The 20920-nt window shown below is 37.7% G+C and overlaps 1 protein-coding gene across 2 annotated transcripts in view; it reads right to left on the reverse strand.

Annotated features, from left to right (window-relative positions):
- Nucleotides 1-6349: 6349 nt before the first annotated feature.
- Nucleotides 6350-20920, reverse strand: part of Copb1 (COPI coat complex subunit beta 1) — a 31392-nt gene continuing 16821 nt past the window's right edge. For both annotated transcript variants that reach the window (XM_031387964.1, XM_031387965.1), the window contains exons 12-22: nt 18379-18475; nt 16758-16918; nt 15575-15695; nt 14046-14273; nt 13717-13896; nt 12443-12587; nt 11248-11367; nt 9205-9350; nt 8435-8524; nt 7298-7453; nt 6350-6724 (exon numbers count right to left, since the gene is read on the reverse strand). In XM_031387964.1, coding sequence (XP_031243824.1) covers nt 6665-6724; nt 7298-7453; nt 8435-8524; nt 9205-9350; nt 11248-11367; nt 12443-12587; nt 13717-13896; nt 14046-14273; nt 15575-15695; nt 16758-16918; nt 18379-18475 — 1504 coding nt within the window. In that variant the 3' untranslated portion in view covers nt 6350-6664. The remainder of the gene's footprint in view (nt 6725-7297; nt 7454-8434; nt 8525-9204; nt 9351-11247; nt 11368-12442; nt 12588-13716; nt 13897-14045; nt 14274-15574; nt 15696-16757; nt 16919-18378; nt 18476-20920) is intronic.

Here is a 20920-nt window from a genome sequence, read left to right on the forward strand (position 1 = left end):
ATTTTATGTATGAGCACACACTGTAGCTGTACAGATGGCTGTGAACCTTCATCTGGTTGTTGGGAATTGACTTTAGGACCTCTAGTCACATCAGAGGCATCAGAAGAGGGCATCGGGTGAGTCACCATGTGGTTGCTGGGATTTGAACTCATGACCTTCAGAAGAGCAGTCAGCGTTCTTACCTGCTGAGCCATCTCACCAGCCCAGCACATACATTCTTATTCAATTTTTTTTTCTTATTTTACATCCACAGTGTAATTCACAGACTTAAAAATAAACTGTTGTGTGTGTTGGGAGCTGCGCTTATCTTGGCATACACTGTACATGGATTCTATAAAGCTAGAACTTAGGTCACCAGGGTTGCATTGTGCTGTGCATAAGTAAATGTCTACTCATCCCAGGCAGTGTGACCTGGTGACAGGCCCAAGTAAGGAGACTACCAAAGTCCAACTTGGTAGGGTTACCTACAAGTTTATGGATGAGGGGTTTTTACCAGAGCAGAAATGATAAAAACAAAAACCCCTCAAAACAACAACAAAACAAACTACAAAAATACTGAAGAAGGGAACATAGAACTTAGAATTTGATGATATGGGAAAGCAGAATTAAGATTTCTAGAGAAGTGACACAGAACACAGCATGAGACTTAGTACAGGTGCATCGTAGCATATTTGTCCAGTGCTGGGACTGAACCCAGACTTACAGCATGTTAGACAACAGTTAGACAACAGGTCTCTCACTGAGCTATCCCCAGCCCCATTTCATGTTAAGGAGATAACGGTAAAACACAAGGCTTTTGGTGGAGGGTATGGATTTGTTTTTTAAGCTAGACACTCCAGAAGTCAATTAACTAAACGGTTTTATTTTGTAGATAACAAGACAGACCCCAGGCATTATTTTCAGAAAGCTACTTAGAGAGTTGGGATTAGCCCTGTTCAAAGCTATGTTAGTACACCATGCTGCAAACCACTGTACATCCTACTGGCTTTACTTTTATTTCAGGATACAAGCAGTAGAGTCTTCTTAGAACCCTATATAGCATGTAGAACCTCAGGGAAAACAAATGAATCCTACCTGCACTCTTGTCACTGCATGGCACAAGTCCCAATCAAAGATACGCTGCCACTACTAGGTGGAGAACACAGGGAGGATGTGGTCAGACTATCAAAAATCCCTAGACAGCACTCTGCTACTGTAACCGATGCGTATTTTTAAAGGACCAGTCATGTGACTGTCATCTTCCAAGTAAATCAAGTCTGCCTATTAGAGACCATCCTTAGTAATATGGGCAGAGACAGCCATATCTAACTGAGACAACTTGATAGGTGAAGGGCAAAGAGTTTTATGAAAATAACATAAGACAGTTGAGGCTCAATGAGGTCTCAAATACTTCTCAAGAAAGAAGGCTTTTTCTAAGTAAAAACAATCAAAAAGCATACAAGTAGAATATAAAACAAGGGACTAAATTCTGAGGGAGGCAAAATAATGAGGATTGGTTTTTCTCTTTTTGTAAGAAGGGTGAATGGGGAAGAAAAAGAATGAATATTTACTGGTGAATGTTTACTATATGCCAAATATAATACTATAATACCAGCTGTAGTATTATAAATGTATTATTATCACTTCATCAACTCTGGAAAATAGACACAAGCACCCTCTAGGTGAGGGATAAGGCACAAGAACAGGTAGAATTGATGTGAGATTAATTACAAGGTATTCTGGTTTCTATCTGGGCTCCTCTCTATTAGCCTTAAGTAACTTAACCTCTTCTAAGACTAGCCATAATCTGCAAATGGTGTAACTGGTTTCCCCTCACAGGGTCACTATGAGGACTATAGATGCCATGGGAAAAAGCACCCAGCATTGCATCTGACACAAATAAAGTCCTTAGTCATTGGAGTTTATTTTCCTTACCGGAAGGTCCCAGCGTGCTAGGCTATCCACCACTTAGCTATCTATACACTGAGCCACAAGGTTAGCACTTCAGGACTAAGATCACACAGTGAGTGGCAGACAAGGTTTTATATGTAGCAGCAAACTCAGTGAACCATACTGTTGCACCACACTGTTAGTTCTTTAGCTCCTGAGAACTGGAGGTAGATAGAGCTTTGAGAGAAAGAAAACACTAGTGATGGTACTGCCATCCTGGAGAGGGCCATAAAGTGAGCAGTTAGTTTGACCAGCCCTACCTTATCACAAAAGATACTATAATCTTAGTGCAACTCTTTCCTTGGAGGGTGGTACTAAGAATTAAACCCAGGACTTTCGCATGTACTACTACCAGTGAGCTACATCTCTGGCTCTTGAATTCAACCTCCTTTTAATCCCCTTATTTTATTTTTTGATATCACCTATTTATAAAGTACATTTTTATTATAACCTCCTCCTCTAATTACCTTATCCCTATTTCTCCTCAGTGGATACATGACTAAGACAATAATAGTCTCTTCTCTAGAATCCATCAGTAGCCAAGAACTCAGAAGGGAGGGGAAGTGTCTCATGAACACCTCTCTGATTCATTACTGTCTACTGACAGGTCCAGTCTTGTGTGGGTTCCTTACAGGTGGCTACAGCTGCTGTGATGTCCTAACTGTATTGGCTACATGTGTCCAGAAGACAGCATTTCATAGTCCTTAGCCTGATTTCCAGGCTCTTAGTCTTTCTGTCATTCTCCATGATGTTCCCTTAGCCTTAGAGGAAGTGTGGTTAAGCTTTTTCTGTTTAGGGATGGGAAATTTAACCATCACTAAGTTGAATCTTATGTGTGTTTGTGTGTGTGTGTGTACTCATTCATAGATATGCATGTAGAAACTAGAGGCCAATGATGAGATTTCTCTTTCTTCTTTATTGAGACAGGATCTTACTAGGTAGCCCTTGGTTGGCCTAAACTCACTCTATAGACCAGACTGGCCTTGAACTCAAGAGATCCTCCTGCTTCTGCCTCCTGAATACTCAGATTAAAGGTGTGTGCCTTCAAGGGCAGTTCTACCTTATTTTTTAGAGCCTGCCAGTTGAGCTGGATTGGCTAGCCAGTGAGTCCAGAGGGTGGATCCGTCTATCTCCATTGCCCACAATGGGCCACAGGTATGTGCTGCTGAGCAACTCCCTTTTTGACATGGGGTTTTGAGATCTGAACTCAGATCTTTATAGTTGCATAAGAAGCAGTTTACACACTAAGCCATATTTCTAGCCTTCAATCTTAAGAGAAAAGTTATAAATACTGATTAGAATACTTATTAATGTGAAAAAAAACAAGTAACCAACAAAATTTACTTTACTGCATTTCATATCTAATAGTAAGCTATTTTTTTTAGATTTTCTTTATATACATGTGTATACATATATATGTGTGTATACATATGATGTATACACAGCATATACATACATACATACATATATATATATATATATATATATATATATATATATATATATGATGAGTACACTGTAGCGGTCTTCAGACACTCCAGAAAAGGGCATCAGTTCCCATTACAGATGGTTGTGAGCCACCATGTGGTTGCTGGGAATTGAACTTAGGACCTCTAAGAGCAGCCAGTGCTCTTAACTGCTGAGCCATCTCTCCAGCCACTAATACTGAGCTTTTTAAAATGACCCTTTATTTGTATGTGTATGGGACCAACTTGTGGGAATAGGTCTTCATCTTCTATGAGTCCCCAGGGATCAAAATCAGGTTGACAGGCTTGGCAACAGGCATCTTCACCCTTGAGCCATCTCATTGTCCCTTATCTGAAATTTGTTTTGTTTTGTTTTGTTTTTTAAGACAAAGTTTCTCTGTTTAGCCCTCGCTGTCCTGGAACTCACTCTGTAGACCAGGCTGGCCTCGAACTCAGAAATCTGCTTGCCTCTGCCTCCTGGGTGCTGAGAATAAAGGTGTGTGCTACCACAGTCCAGCCCCTTATTTGAATTTTTCTCCCCTCACTGCCCTTATTTGAATTTTTAAACATAACTTTTTAGCTTGTGGACTTTTCACATGTTCCATATGAGTTTTTGTCTCTCATATTATTTCTGAATCACATGGAAATGTTTGACAGGTAGCAAAACATTTCTATTAATTTTGGCATCTAAGCTTCTTGGCTTACATTTTCAGATTGTCTTATTATATAGTTCTAAGTAATCTTAAACCCACAGTCTTTCTGCCTTCCAAGTACAGGTTTACACTGGGGTAGGAGTTGTGTTTTTAGCAGTAAGGTGCAGTAATTATTTTAATAATAAGAAGGTAATTTTGCTATCACCAATGTGAACAATCTGCTTATTGTGAAAGCTGTATTAACTTTTGTTTTTTTTTATGAATTAACTTGGTAATAAAGTCACCTTGCATTTTTCTCTTTTAGATAACTTTTAACACAAATCTTATCTAATCCCAAAATGAAAATAATTGCACAGAGCACCCTCTAGTGTCAAGACATGAAACGTAACACCGTCCTATTTATAGCCTATACCATAGGATCTTAAGCTTGTATTTTTGCTGTAAGTAGTTTCTTTCTTTTTGGTTTTTCGAGACAGGGTTTCTCTGTGTAGCCCTGGTTGTCCTGGAACTCACTCTGTAGTCCATCCAGGCTGGCCTCGAAAGCAGAAATCCACCTGCCTCTGCCTCCCAAGTGCTGGGATTAAAGGTGTGCGCCACCACTGCCAGGCTGTGTTTATTTTCTTATGAGACACTGTAATTGTAGTTATACTGTATTATCTACTGTGAGCTTCCATGACCTTTGAATGAACACTACATTCTAAACTGAATGGTGACACCGTAAACAGTTTCACCAAACAAGTGCTGCCATGCAATTTGGTTCCTAATCATTACATGCACAAAGATGGTGAACAGCTAATGCCCCTCAGCTGTCACTAACTTCTGGTGACTCAGCTACATTCTTCTTTTTCTCCTTTATGAGTTATACAGAAGACAATGTTAGCTGGAACTGCTGGCACGGCCTGTGGTTCTACCTCTCAGGGTGCTAGTACTAGATTGTGATTCCAGCAAAGTTGGCTTGAAAACTGAAATGAACTGAGTATAAAGTTAAATTCTACTTATGGCTTGCTCCCTCTACATTAGCAAGCGTTCTAGGACACCCTAATGCATACTTCTTTAGACTTCAAGCTGGCTGTAAAACTGAGACTATAGCTGTGCAGGCTTTGTCAACAGGTGTCCTATGGTGAAGGATTCCCCGCCAAAGGAAGATTAAGATATTCTGCTTTCTCCACTGGAGGATCTCTCAGAATCTTTATTATGCTAATGTGTACTATATGACTCTCTAGTAAGGATTATATGCAGCATTCCCTACATTACTAGCTGTGGACCCTTTTTCCTTCAGAATATCCAATGTCACTTAATGAAATGCATGTTCAAAAGGACAGAGTGTGGGAACTGATCTAATGAAATCATTCTTCAACTCCCATCAAGTTATCTCCACCCTTTGACTCTGTATCAAAATGACTCCTTTCCCACAGTCCTTGTATCTCTCCCAGTTGGCAGCTATGACTGTGTTTAAAGATCTCAGTGCTCTAGGACTGTAATTTTTCTGGTTTGCTGACTAAAACAGCAAGTGGCTTTAAAATTTATGACATCATACAAAGTATTAATCTTGTTACGGGCTCAACAAATCATTCTGTTCTCACTGACAACAGAAGATGTTATTTCCATTCTGTCCCAGCTCTTATCTATGGGCTTTTGGAATGAAGGATGAAGTCCTGGAGGAAAGACAAAGTAATAGCTTAAGTTGAAATTTAGCAAAACTCAAGATGATCTCAAGTATTCCTAGTACAGAGCCCAAAGAACGGCATAGCCTGGGAAACTGCATTCACAAACATAAGTGGAATCCTAACCAGGTGTGTGTGTTGCCCAGCCCGATAGAAAGTTATAAACAGGAGGGAAGGAATAAAAAACAGAGGCCATTTGGAAATGGAACAGCTTGTTGAATCTCTCAAAGCTAATCCTCCTGGTGTAGTCAGTAACTGGCTAGAAACACTGTAATTACTAACAAGCACAAATACCCAATGCTAAATGTGCATGATTTTTCAAACTGATTTTAGATGATCGAATTTCTGTAATAATTCAGGATCATCAAGAACAGTATACACTGATGTCAGTCAGAGTTTGTAATAGCTCCTTTAAGCCAAAGATGGACCTTTTCTCAAATAATTTAGATACTTTCTCCCTGAAGCAAAGTTTGAGAAATGACCCTAAGAGTTTTAGAGACACTGGTATCATTACAGAAAATGAGGAAACAATAATGCATTAAATCAGTACCTGTTCCATTTTAGATCACTTACTTTGTAAGCTTTCTTTATAAATGTACGCAAGGTAAAAAAAAAAAAAATCCCACTGATACAAATCTAAAATTAAGTAATTTATTTATAAAATAACAAAAATTTATGAACAGATCTGTTTATTGTGAAAATGGTCTTGATACATATGAGAAACATTATATACTTTGAGGACAGCATTCAGAACTGTTAAGATAAAAGACAAACTATAATTTTACTCATTCTTGATTTAGGGGAAAGGCTATAAATTATTGGCTGGAATGCATTCAGCCTGAACTCAAATTCTACATAACATAAAGCATGAAAAGAGTACAAAAGATGTTGGAGTCCAATCAGCCCACACCTAAATTTTAATCATAAACTTTCAAGGACCTTTTGTTCATCCTTATAGACTAGTCTTCTTTTGAGACAGGTTGATTTTATCTCCAAGGCTCAAGGCCATTCCCTGTAAAGAAGAATGAAGATGTTCATATTTTTATTTAGTTTTTTATGATGTTGAGGATTAAGTAATGCCTACACATGCTAGGAGAGCATTCCCAAGACTAAGTTATATCCCCAGACTCAACAAAGAAGTAATTACTGAAATAGGTTAGACCAGCTTAAGTAAGCCACCATTGGATGACATCGCATTCAACAACAAAACAAAGGATATAAAAAACAGATTCCAAGAACTTTTTAGTTTTTGGTTTTAGTTTAGTTTGGGTTGATGTTAGTGATGTTGGTTAGTGCTTGATTTAAGCCATATCTGTCAAAAAACTCTATAGAGTCTGTTTCACAAACATCACACAGGAATCAATGTTTTAGGCAGTATCGTACAACAAGCCATTTTAAATGAATTAAAAGTTCAGAAAATACCATGCATATGTATGTATGTATGTATGTATGTATGTATGTATATATGTATCTTAAGCACAAAACATAATTATGACAGAAGAAATTATACTACAGAAATAAGACAGACATGAATTCTTCCTCCCTTATTTGGTGCAGAGATGTTCTCAAAAAGGGATGTTATTACCTGACTTTTTGCACGAATTCTTATGTGGCCAGTAACTGCCGCATCTGGTCCCTGGTGAACTGGCTTCTCAATGCTGACATTTGCAAGCGCATCCTCTCCAAATATAGAACGAGCATATAGGTTAGCTGCCATGAAGCCACAGTAGCCAGAAAGGGCCTGGGGAAAAAAATGTGTGATAAATTTAATACTTTGATATAGAACTATACCTTAGCAAACTGAAATATACATGTAAACTATTATTTAAAACTTTACTTGTGTGGTACTGGGTGTAGGAGCTAATGAGTTTGCCAAAAGTCAAAATAAATATATGTGTAAAAATTTAAGAATTCCCTGTACATATTATACTTAATAAACATAACTTTGAAGAGAGTATTTATTCAAATTTATATTTATATATTCTGTTTTTATTTACTTATTTTCTTCTGTACCAGGCTTTTCCATAAAGAAAGACTTCTTTTGTTGGACTTAGAAACTGTTAAAGAAATAATATAACTAATACAAAATCTACTTGTTTTGCAATAAACATATCCATCCCATCCCACCCCACCCGTCGTGTGTGTGTGAGCGTGCATGCGTTTGTGTGTTGGATGCTAAGCAAGCATTCTATCACTGAGCTACACACCCCAGATGACAGCTGACATTCTCTTATTAGGAAGATGGCATTAACAGAAATTTTCTAAAGAAAGATACTTAGAGATTCAATTTCATTTCATCTTTGTTCTAGTCTTTTTGCATGTTGATAGCAGAAAGCCACTGTATTAGATTTATTCTGACATACAATTAGCCCATGAGGGAGGGCGTTTGCTAATTCAGTATCACAAATAAATAAATAAATGATTTTGGAATAAAGTCTCTTATCTGAAAGGTGGAGAAGACAAAAAAAAACTAAAACCAAGAAACGCATGTAACCTGACTACCTGACTCTTCCAATTAAGTCATATAACCATGAACAAGTGAGAAGATATGGTTCAGAAAAGAGGTGAGCAGGTCAACATCTTGTGGCAATCACTCTGTGTTCCAGAACAACACTGTTTTCCCACACTGAATTATTATAAAAGACAGCTGAGGAAGCCAGCAAAGACAGCCATCTGCTGTACTAGCTTTTTATAGACTTTAGTCTTTTCTAGTCTCCTCTACCTTCTCTGGAGTCAGGCACTTCATGTTGGTCGACTTGAGGATGTGCTGTAAGTAGTCGTTCAGGTCAGTCATGTTGGTGTTCACTGTCACCTGCAGAGGAGAAGACTCAGTGAACCTCCAGTGAAACTGTGCATTGCTGTCTCAACCTACACCTTCCTTCCACTATGGAGGGGAAGAGTGGGCAATAAAAAAAGTAAACGACTCCTAAGAAACCAACCGGCATCAGCAGTGGTTTCAGAAACAGACATCACTAAACCATCAAGGAAATACAGGGTTCAAGTAAAACTCAAGGGACAAAGTCTTCCACTGGGCCACAGATTTTGCACAGCTTTGAGGATACAAGAGCCAATGACAGATTATCATCAGGACACAGAAGAAGGGGAATCTTGTCTATACTGTCTCAACCAAAGTAGTTACAGAGTTCTGACTAGCTAGGCATGGTGATGCACACTCGTAGTGTCTGTGCCAAGATGGCATGGGCAGAGAGGGTCAGGCACTGGAGACCTGATTAGGCTAAAGAGCAAGATACTATCACAAGATCCCAGAAATAACTGCCATTCTATTTAATTCACCACAGGGAATTACAAAGTACTTGCATGGTTTCTAGTTAAGATAATACACAGGAACAGATAATGAAGAGCTGTTTGCTTCTCACTTCTTATACTTTTTAGGGAGAATTAGTTAAAAAACAAAACAAAACAAACAAACAAAAAAACCCCTCATCACTAGTCATAAGGAAGATATGCATAGGAAACCTCTCAATGACTAACTTTATTTTCCCATTCAAATTCTGCCCACATCTGACGGAACTCAGCATCAGTGCAAGTAGCAGGCTGGATATAGTCCATGATGTCAATGTGGATGTCACTGAGGACCACACAGTTCCTGTCACTTGCTGCTCCAGAGACATCATAAACTGTAATAAACATATAGAAAGATTCCCAATCATATGGTAGATGTTAATTCAAAATAACAAATATTTATGATATTAGCAAATGTTTATATATATTAGATTCTAAGTGCTTTATAAATATTACCAACTGAATAGTGCCATCAATTCTACCTTACTATTTTCCATCTCACAGATTAGGAAAGCAGGTAAGTGAAATAAGTTACCTCAGGTTACAGAACTGAAAAATGATAGGAATTAAGACTTAGGACTGAGGCTCAGGTACACTTTGTCTGTTGTTGTTAAGCTTACCTTGGTGAATATTTATATAGCAGTTATAATGGGTCAGGTACTACACTAGATACACAAATAGTTCAGTATTCTCATAGTTGAGATCGAGTTATAAGTCCAAACTTTTCCTCTTAATATTTGGTTATATGTTGGTGAAATTTAGAAATATAAGATTATCTGTCTCTTCCCTAGAAAAACATATGGCTGTGATGGTACATGCCTATAATCCCAGAAGATGGAGCTAAAGCAGAAGTATTACTTTATTTGAGTCTAGTCTGCGTTCCCCAGTGAGACTTTATCTAAAAAAAAAAAGCAAAATTAGGTGGTGGTGTACACCTTTAATCCCAACATTTGGGAGGCAGAGGCAAGCCAATTTCCAAGTTCAAGGCCAGCCTAGTCTACAAAATGAGTTTCAAGATAGCCAGGGATAGAGAAACCATGTCTGAAAAAAACAACCAACTAACCAACAAGCATGCTCCCACCCCACCCCCCAAAAAACCCTAAAACAAAAATCTAAATTTACTCTTTTTACTTTTAGGGAAAACTGAGAGTTACCAAAGCTGTCTTCCTTTAGTTTACAGTCCCGTTTCTAAAGACATACCCCTAAAGCACTCTACCTCCTCCCCTCCTTTCTACTCTAAGCACTGCTCTGCAGTTTAGGCCTCTCCCCTCTCACTTGGTTTCTTCAATAGTCTACACAGGCAATCTTCCGTATTGTTTACAGAGTTATCATTTGTACTGCTGTCACAGAAATAGTTAACATGTATCTCATTTATCATCCTCCAGTGTCTTCCTGTTCTATGGATAAGTGCTCCACTCTTTTGCAGGGGAAGCAGGGTCACCCTCCCTGACTTCCTAATTTACTTTTCACTCTAACTGCTCAGCACATCAGTCTACGTGCATTTGCTCTGCCTGTACTCAATCTTCTGTGATTACTGACTGTTTAAAATCCAACTCAACATGAGCTGTGAAGCCATTCCTAACTTTCTAATCCCTTACAACACTTTAAGAACCGATCAAATCCCTTCATGGACTCACTCACTGCTTCTCATACAGGCTTCTTTCATAGCATTCAGCATCATGTATGGAAATACTTATTTTGCATATCTGTTTTTCCTTACTTGATACTAACTATCTTAAGACATATCTGTTGTTCCTTACTATGGTAGTCTATCCCTATAGCAGAAATTGCTAGAAAATATTGACTGAATTCTTCTGTACAAGCTTATCTCAATGTTTGAAATATTCCTGTGTGCTTGGCCACAAGGGTCTATATGAACTTTTATGACTAGTACAAATGTGATTCCTTAATAACAAATCTTCCTTTACACAGCTTTACACACTATATTGCTTCCATATGACCCAAAAGTAAGCTGTGTATCAAATTAACCCTAATCACATTGTTATTATTTCTGCCCCTTCATTTTGCCTAGTGGTTTTTTAAGGACTATGACTCCTTCATCTAGCTCAATCTGGTATTACCTAGAACATAATACAATGCTTGGTTACCATAGAGAGTACCCTATAAATAAATGGATTCATGTTCTGCCCTCAAGCACGTCTATAACTACATACTACCAAGTTCTTTAATAAAAAATACTCAACTATCACATGCCATAAAACAGAACCATACCTATATTGCCAAAAATTATTCCATTTTCTGTTGATGCTACCTTGACATTAGCTTTAATATTTGCAAAGTCATGAGGAGCAAGAGTCAAAGGAGATGGTTTTTCCACAAGTTTCAGATCCCCTAGGAGAAAATAAACAAGAATTTGGATATAGTTAAAAACATATTTATTAATCATGAAACAGTATTAGAATATATACAAGTTAATAGTTTCTAGAAAAATAAGAAAAATGAGAAGAATATATTTCAAGCATAATGAAAAAATAAGGAAATCATCTAATATTTCTGGCAATCATATTAATCCATACAACTCTATTAAAAGGTAATAGACATAATTCTATATTCTATACAGAATAACTATATTCATGAGTGGGAGGAGTACTTTGAGTATACCATTTTTATTTCAGTGAATGATTGACTACAAACTTCTCAGAAAGCTTAACCTATATATACCATTACAAAGGGGTAAGATACCCTTCAAAATATCTGTATATTCTTTAAGATATGAACTCACTGAAAATAGGGCAAAGCATAATTTCTCTAAAATCCTAATGTTCCCTAACTATTGCATAAACCATACCTGGAGGCACTCTACTGTTGTATACATATTTTACATTTTCAAAACTAGATGTATACATGGCTACAGAATCTAATATATGAAAAAAAAAACATGTTGAAAAATGCTAATAATGATGCTCTGCTTTGGTCCCATGTGGCAGGGAATTGAAAATACTTAATGTGTTTTTAATTATTTGAGAGAGGGTATTGTATAGACTTGGATGGTTTGGAACTGGCTGTGTGGCTGAGAATAACCTTGAACTCCTGAAATCCCTGTCTTCCTGAAGTGATGGGAATACAAGCACAGATCACCATGCTAGGTGAATGTGGTACTGGAGACTGAACCCAAAGCCTTATGCATGCTAGGTAAGCACTCTACAAATTCAAACAGCTACTGTATCAAACTCAGAATTGAACCCACTTGAGTCACACAAAAAGCCTAAGTCAGTCAGTATGACAAAGGTTCAGAAAACTGGTAGTTTAAGGAGACAAAATTTTAAACTGAAAACTAAGCATTGATTATAAACAATGTTAAAAAGTTCTCAAAAGGATCTTTATACTGAAAGCTATCACCTTTTCTTAGTAATTTATCGTGAAGATTTATTACATAAGAACTTTTCCTTAGGATAAATTTTCTCACCTAGAGTAGCTAACTCTAATGTGCAGTTCTGCAAAGTATCACTGGTTTGGTTTACAACAAGAACATCCAGGACAATATCATACTGATTGACATGAACATAAGCTTCTGCATACACTGGATCAGAGAAACCTGTCAACTGTGTGACCTGTCAAAACAAAAACAGACATAATCGAAGAATGAAACAACTTAGCCTGATGAGTTCAATACTAGGATCCACCCAGCAGGGGAACCAAATCCTGTTATGCTGTGTCTAACTTCAAACACAAGTGGTGGCTCAGTGAGTTAATGTCCTTGCTTCCAAGATGGACAATCTGAGCTCCACCCATAGAGTACACTCCCCAGCCCACCAAACAAATACATAAATGTTAAGACTAATTTTTTTAAAGTAAAGAAAATTCTGTTTATATACTGTAAACATGCTGAATAGTGAAAAATTATTTTATATGCAGTGAAAAATTCCAGTCAAAAAGAACAAAAACAGTGATTCCACTTGTATGAGCAGCAGAAGTTGTCAAAATCAGAAAAGGAAATGGGAATGGCACCTTACTGTTTAATGGGTATAAAATTCAGTTTCACGAGATAGAGAAGTTTTGGAGATGGTTACAGTTATGAAACACAAGTAATCCACTGATGCAAGGGAGCTCAGCAGCAGAGTTCAATTCTTAGCAGAGTCCTAGCTCTGATTCTGTTACTGACTTTTGTCTGTAATGGTCAAATCAACTTAAGACTGTTCACTCAGCTGACAGGTGACAGATAACTAGCTTACAGTCTTTTAACTAGCCCAGACTGCCCTTAGCTTTGTAATCTTTCTGTAAGTGCTGAGATTACAGATGTGTACTACCATGTGTAATTCAAATGAAGTTTCATGGACCTAAATATCACAAGGACTTGGTAAGAACTGGTGCTAGGACTGGACATACAGCTCAGTGGTACAAAGTTTGCCTGCTATCATCAATAGCATAGACATACATACAGGCACATGTAAGCTCCCATGTACTCAATTCTATGTAACTAGTTATTTAATTAAAATAATAAAAAAAATTATATATGCACAGCAGGACCAGTCACTTATTTGTAAGTAGCCAATTTAAATAAATTTTCAACTGGTCATGGTGGCACAAGCCTTTAATGTCAGCTCCTGGGGGTCAGCAGATCTCTATGAGTTTGAGGCAAGTTTGGTCTAAGCAGTTAGTTCTAGGTCAGCAAGGGCTACCCAGTGAGACCCCACCTAAAATGAACAAACAACAAACAAGTCATACATCTGATATTGTTACCTTGTTAAGTTTGGACGCTAGGGGATCTGCTGCCTCTTTCCTCTGAGTATTACCCATTGCTGCCAGCAAACTCAGCTGGAACTGGTCTTCCTTGCAGTTCATTTCGTTCTTAGCAGTTAGTTGCATGAAGGAAATGGGGTCATCAGGCTGGACTGTTACATTCCTCTTTTCAGACTCTTTCTGTGTTGAAAACGCAATGCACATGTTTTTTGTATGGAAATAACAATAGCTTTTCATAAACTGTTCACAGGAAGAGACTGAAAAACCAACAAAATTAAAAGGAAAAAACCCACAACTTATAAAGCACTCCATAGACTTTTCGTAAATACCTTTTGCGATAGTTTCTCTTCTTCGAGTTTGGCAGACAACATTTGGGAAAGAGACTGTCTACACTCCTTATTAAAAATGTCATTCATTAAAGGTGAGCATTCAGATAAGACCTTGAGGCACAGGGAAATTCGGTCTACATCATCATCAGTAATTGGCTTCTTAGGAAGAGAGGATTTTCCCAAATGAAGGATAGTTGCCATAAGCAACATAGCCTCAGCAACGAAAGACTGCAAAAGTAGAGAAACTGGTTACTGCTATGATTCTTCTGCCACTCAAATATAACGAACAGACAATTCCAGAATGACCCTGAATTAAACAAACTGTTCAGATTTTATTTCCCTAGATAGTCCCACACCCTGCTTCCTGTTTTGTTCTGAAAGCCATTCTAAAGATTCACTTACCTTTGATTGAAAAGGAGCAAGGATTTTTAATGGTTTTCTCTTTAAACCCACAAGAAAAGCTGAAAGAACAATGTTCTTCAGCAACTATTGGCCTTTTAGCCATATCTGCTTTCTGTGTGTTCACTTTCCTGTGTGTGGAGGCAGGGGTCAAGCTTGCTTTTTGAGACAGGACCTTACTCTGGGACTTGAGGCTCAATGAGATTAGGCTAGTCTAGATGGCCAACAAGCCCCAGAGATACTTCTGATTTTGCCTCTACTCAAGCTTGTCACTGTACCTGACTTTCTATATGGGTGCTGGGGACAGGATTCAGGTTCTCAAGATTGTAAGATTTTGTTCTCAAGATTGTACACTTTACTGACTAAGCTAGCTCCCCAGACCTTCCTATTTGCTTTCGTATTAACTCATATACTTTGGCTGGCCATATAAAAACAAGAATCCTCTCTCATAAATATATTAGCAACCATTTACTAAGGATGAGTACAATTTCCTATAAAACCAAAAGTACTTATTTCTTATTTGAGAAACTGAACAATCCCCAAATATATGTGCTATACCCTGAATTCAAATAAATCTTCCTAAATCACCTCAAAATGTTTTTATTTTACTTTAAAACCCAGCATCAGCTTCACATATTTTATCAGCTACTATTCTCTTTAGTGTCTTTTAAACTAGACCAGTTTCCTGTTTTTGTCTGTTTTGTTTCTTTGGTTTTTCAAAACACAGTTTCACTGTGTAGCCCTCAGCTGTCCTGGAACTTCTGAACTGTCAGAAGTTGTAATTAGGTTCCAACTATAGACAGGAAATATTGCAGAGATAATTTAAGATAAAATAGGCAACAACAAAAATGCTAATGAGAAGAGGCCATTGCTTTCATTGGCTAATGACTAACTCGAGCTTACAGAGGTTACTTCACAACCCCCCATACCTCCTTCATCAGACTAATCATATTATTTCTTATTTCTCTGTCAATTATTTAGTCATGTTATACTACTGTGTCTGTTTCCCCTACTAAGCCACAGCTCTTTTATGACATGACCTTTAGCATTAACTTTGAAGTTTTTCACTGTTCAACAGAGTAGACATTTATTGAACAGTGACTAGGCAAATACAGAATAAATGAACATACGTTTTGCTTTTTCTTCTCCTGAACCAATGCTACATAGCGTAATGCAATCTTGGTTAGAGTTGTGGCAAGGGAGGCAGCAACAAAGAAATCTCCGTCCAGGAGGAACCCTCTCAAGGGTGGTCTGCAAAGGAATCAACAAATGTAAGAGCCCACAGAGCCTGAGCAGCACATAGCCTCCGTACAAATGGTTCAGGCAAGCCACTTATCTCCTGTTTGGTGATAAGGACCTAAGTTAAATCCCTCATTAACTCTCAAAATGAAAAAGAAGAATATATAACTAATACTTTTCTTAAATAACTCAGCAGTCCAAAGAACAGAAAGAAAAGGGTGTTTAATTAAGGATAGATGTGCTGGAGTTAAAATGCTACTTCCAAGTGCCGGCTTATGTACTCTTTCACAGAGTTGCTTACAGGGTTCTCTAGGTCTGAAATTCCTCGAAAGTGGAGACAGGGCCTGGAGAGATGGCTCAGTGGTTAAGAGCACTGATTGCTCTTCTGAAGGTCCTGAGTTCAAATCCCAGCAACCACATGGTGGCTCACAACCATCGGTAATGAGATCTGACGCGCTCTTCTGGGGCTGTCTGAAGACAGCTACAGTGTACTTACATATAATAATAAATAAATCTTTAAAAAAAAAAAAAAGAAAGTGGAGACAGTACACTCTCTCTCAAAGGGCTGTTGTCACGACTGTGTGACCAACTATTTAATGTGGATTCTAGTACGTAAGAAGTGCTCAGTAATACTGTACCAACATTTTTCTCATCTTATAAACACAGAAAGCAAAATGAAGGTTAAAAAAATTGAAATGTTACATGTGAGCAGCCCTGAGTTCTAGTCCAAGAGAGAAATGTATAAAGAAAGAAAGAAAAAAGAAAAGAAAAAGGGAAAACATTAAAATATCTTTCTGATACTAACAAACATCAGACTTAAATATAAACACAGCATTTCCTATATGAGTGAAGTAAGTTTTATAAGAATATTTACTTCAATGGGAGCAGTAGGAACAAAAGACTAAAATTACAGAGACCATTCAGAGGGAAACCTTATACACATACCTTATTTCAAGACCTTAAATGGCAAATACTTTCACTTAAGCATCAAAAACTAGTAAGAGAAACCACAGAGCTGCCTCCCCACAAGAGGAGCATGCAGCAGTTCAGCCAGCAGGGCACAGAAGCTGTTACCTGTCTTCCTCCTTCTTGGTAGGTCTGGAACTGCTGAGTGCGCTCTGAGTAGCATAGGTGCCCATCTCTGTAACCAATTTCTGAACGGGCCCAACAGTTATCTCTTCTTCTGGTTTTAACTCGCCAGCTTCTTTCTTTATTTCTGATTCTACAATTGGGATCTAAAAGCCAAATGGAAACAATGATTTAATAATACCAACAGTAAATTTATGTTGAGATAGTCAATCAACTTTATACAAAAGGCATTTTGACTGTAGAGCTCTGTGGGAAGAACAGGTTTACAGTCAATGATTCTGATGTGAATTCCCACACCACCACTTACTACTTATATGATGCTGAATAATACAATAATTTTGAACCTCATTTCTGCATCTATTAAGGAGGAATCTTAATTCTTTCTGAACAATTCCTTAATAGATAAATGGGCAGGACAGTGTTTAGCAAAGTAGGTGCTCTCTGGGCCTCATTCCTCCTCTTTATCTCTTCCCCTGAAATATGGACCAAAACAACACACATCCCTGTAAAATGAAAAGTATTAAGTAACTTCCCCAACCACCCTATTAGCTTATCACAGGGCTGCTACAGCCTGTTTGTCAATATGTTGCCCTAAATTTCTCATGTATGAAGAACTCTAAGAGTCTTTAATTAAATCTATTTTGTCTTTTATTTTAGAGATGAAAAAAAGTTTAGGTAGTTAAGGAACTTAAAATTGAAGGTCTCAGAGCTAATTCCTGACAGTAATTAGTAAAGAGCCCAGGTCTCCTGACAAAGTAGTTCATTGCTCTTTGTATTCTACCATAAAGCTGTTTTAGTAAAAGAATATTCAATATTAGTACATAAACAGTATCAACTTAGCCTTACTCTCAGATAGGCTTTCAAAGCACAACAGCAATAGCATAATTTGTAGCTATTGCCAGGCATGGTGGTACACATCTTTAATGCCAACACTTAAGAGCTAGAGGCAGGTACATCAGTAGATTCTTGAGTTCAAAGTCAGTCAAGTCTAATATAGTGAGTTTTAGGCCAGGCAGGGCTACATAGCCAGACCTTATCTTAAAAAAGAAATGAAAATAACAAAATAAAACAAAAAAACAAAAAACAAAACAGTAGTGGTGCATGCCTCTAATTCCAGCACTTGAGAGGCAGGAGAGGAAGTGTGAGGCTAGCCTAGTCTATAAATTGAGTTTCACAAATAACCAAGGCTACACAGAGAAACTTGGTCTTGAAAAACAAAAAACTAAAACAAAACAAAAAAAGGAAAAAATTTTACTAGCTGCACAGACATTCTGCTCAAACAAAATCTTATCCAAAGATAAACAAAGAATTATTTGAACAGGTGTGAATAGTTCTCATGGAGGCAGGGGAGGGGGAACACTTTTAACTTTCTATAGCCCCTAAGGTTTATTTATCTAGGTAATTAAAATGTAATTTTCAGTGTTCTTTAGCTCAAACACTACATAATAAAACCACAAAAGTGAATGATGATGTAAGTATCAACTGCTGTTTTTCTTTGTGCTAGGACTGAAGCTAGGGCTGCATGTGTGACAGGCACTGACTCCACCACTGAGCTGCACTGCTAGCACAGTAGTTTTCTAAAGCACAGAGCATCATACAAACGTACCTCCCCAAGGGACCTGCGGACCTCAGTCATCACACTCTGAATGTCTTCCTTTGTACTGCAGTACTCTCCCAGGATCCACAATGCTCCTCGATAAATCCTAGGACAAGAGTGTAAGATCTGAATACAAACCTAGGAACAAATCTTGATGCAGAAACACTTTTCTGTGAATTTAAGGTAAGACAAGAAAACAGGATTTTGTATTCTGGAAGAGGAACATTTTAGAAAGACTGTAACAAATGGGAAGCTAAGAAAATAGCTATTTGCATTCACTGTCATTAGGCACATTCTAAAATTAGTGAGTTGAACAGTAAAAGTTAAAATAGCAAAATGTTTCCCACAGGGACTCATTTAGAGGACAATTAAAATAAATTTGGATTTATTGCTTTTTACTATGTGAAATATATTATTTGAATATAACTTTTTTTTTAAAGATTTATTTATTTATTTATTTATTTGTTTATTTATTTAATGTGTATGAGTACACTGCAGCTGTCTTCAGACACACCAGAAGAGGGCATCAGATCCCATTACAGATGGCTGTGAGCCACCATGTGGTTGCTGGGAATTGAACTCAGGACCTTTGGAAGAGCAGTCAGTGCTCTTAACCGCTGAGCCATCTCTCCAGCCCTGAATATAACTTTTAAATTCATTTCACCTTTTATCTATAATCACTGCAAGACAAAATTTTGAGTTGAGCAGGATGACATATATAGAACATCTTGTTGGGGTTGGGGGTCAGTTCACTGGTACAGTGTTTACGTAGGAGCCAACATTAAAGTAAGCAATGACAGCCAGCTGTAGTAGGCACATATCTATAATAAAGGCACTCAGGCTAGGCTACACAGTGGTGTCCTGTCATAAGAACAAAGCAATTCCCAACCTAAAATATTACTGGGGAAATTTGAATAGGATGGCCCCAGAGACACATGTGTTTGAATGCTTACCCAGAGTGGCACTACTATGAGGCATGGCCTTGATGGAGTATATGTGACCTTGTTGGAGTAGGTATGGCCTTGCTGTAGGAAGTGTGTCACTATGGAGGCAGGCTTTGAGGTCATATATGTTTAAGCTATGCTCAATGTGACACACAGTCACTTCCTGATGCCTGTGGATCCAGATGTAGAACTCTCAGCTCCCTCTCCAGCACCATGTTTGCCTGCATGCCTCCATGCTTCCCACTACGACAATATTGGACTAAATCTCTGAATGTAAACACTTTCTCTTATAAGAGTTGCTGTGGTCATGGTGCCGTTATATAGCAAGAGAAACCCTGAGACAGTCAACAAAGACAGCAGCAATTTTCTGTTTTAAAATGTTAAACTGGATGAAATTTTTAGCTATCCTTTTTTCTTAGATTTTTAACTGAATTTATTTAGAAAAATAAAATCAACCATAGAAACTAAAGCCCCAGAAGATTTCAGCTATCAAAAGCAAAGCTTTGATACGATTTTTTTCTCATAACAGAACAAATCTTACTTTCATATACATGCATACACATATTATACATAATATGTGTATGATGTATGCATATGTATGTATGTATACCTCTCAGTCACTTTCACATTACTGAACCAACATTGTACTGCTCCCATCCTATTTAAGCAGACATACTACAAATCTCTTGTAGTTTATCTAGTAAATGCAATAGATAAAGCAAAATTTTTATTCAATAACCTTTTCTTATAAATGAAAGCCAATGGACTCTGACATATTGTCATATTCAGATTGTTTTTTCAAACCTTTTCAATAAATGCTAAGGGTGACATAAATAATACGTATTCAAAAGGTGATTTTAAGTACAACACTTAAAAAATGTTTCTTGGTCATTCTGTGATTCACAATGTTTTAGATGTAATTAGAATACAGAAACCTAACTGAAACAATTCTATGTACTATAAACTGAGAATGATAGTGGATAATGTTGTGTATTGCGTATCTTATTTCCTCTCTATTTTCTACTAATTGACTCTTTTAAAACAGAAACTCTGTCTGGGCTGGTCAGTGCCCTGAGCAGACCTTGGATGCAAACTCCACAGCCAGTAGTCCCACAACACCCAGAGGAAGCTCCACTCACAGGTGTTCTAACAAGTCCAGGATCACAGGATCCGAGAATCACAGGAACACAGAGACAGCTTGACTCTGAGGAGTTCTGACACAACCAGCATCACAGGAAGGACAGGCTTTAGTCAGATTTAGCAAGGGCAGGTAGCACTAGAGAATAACCAGATGTCGGGGGATGGGGGGCGGCAAGTGTAAAAAAAATAAACAACACAAACCAAGTTTACTTGGCATCATCAGAATCCAATTCTCCCACCATAGCAAGTCCTGGACACACCATCACACTGGAAAAGCAAGATTCACATCTAAACTACTTCTCATGATGATGATGATACAGGACTTTAAGAAAGACATAAATAACTCCCTCAAAGAAATACAGGAGAATACAGGTAAACAGCTAGAAGCTCTTCAAGAGAAAACACAAAAATCCCTTAAAGAATTACAGGAAAACACAATCAAACAGGTGAAGGAATGAACAAAACCA

The sequence above is a fragment of the Mastomys coucha genome, unplaced genomic scaffold (genome assembly GCF_008632895.1).
Source record: "Mastomys coucha isolate ucsf_1 unplaced genomic scaffold, UCSF_Mcou_1 pScaffold21, whole genome shotgun sequence".
In the NCBI taxonomy this organism is placed as follows: Eukaryota; Metazoa; Chordata; class Mammalia; order Rodentia; family Muridae; genus Mastomys; species Mastomys coucha.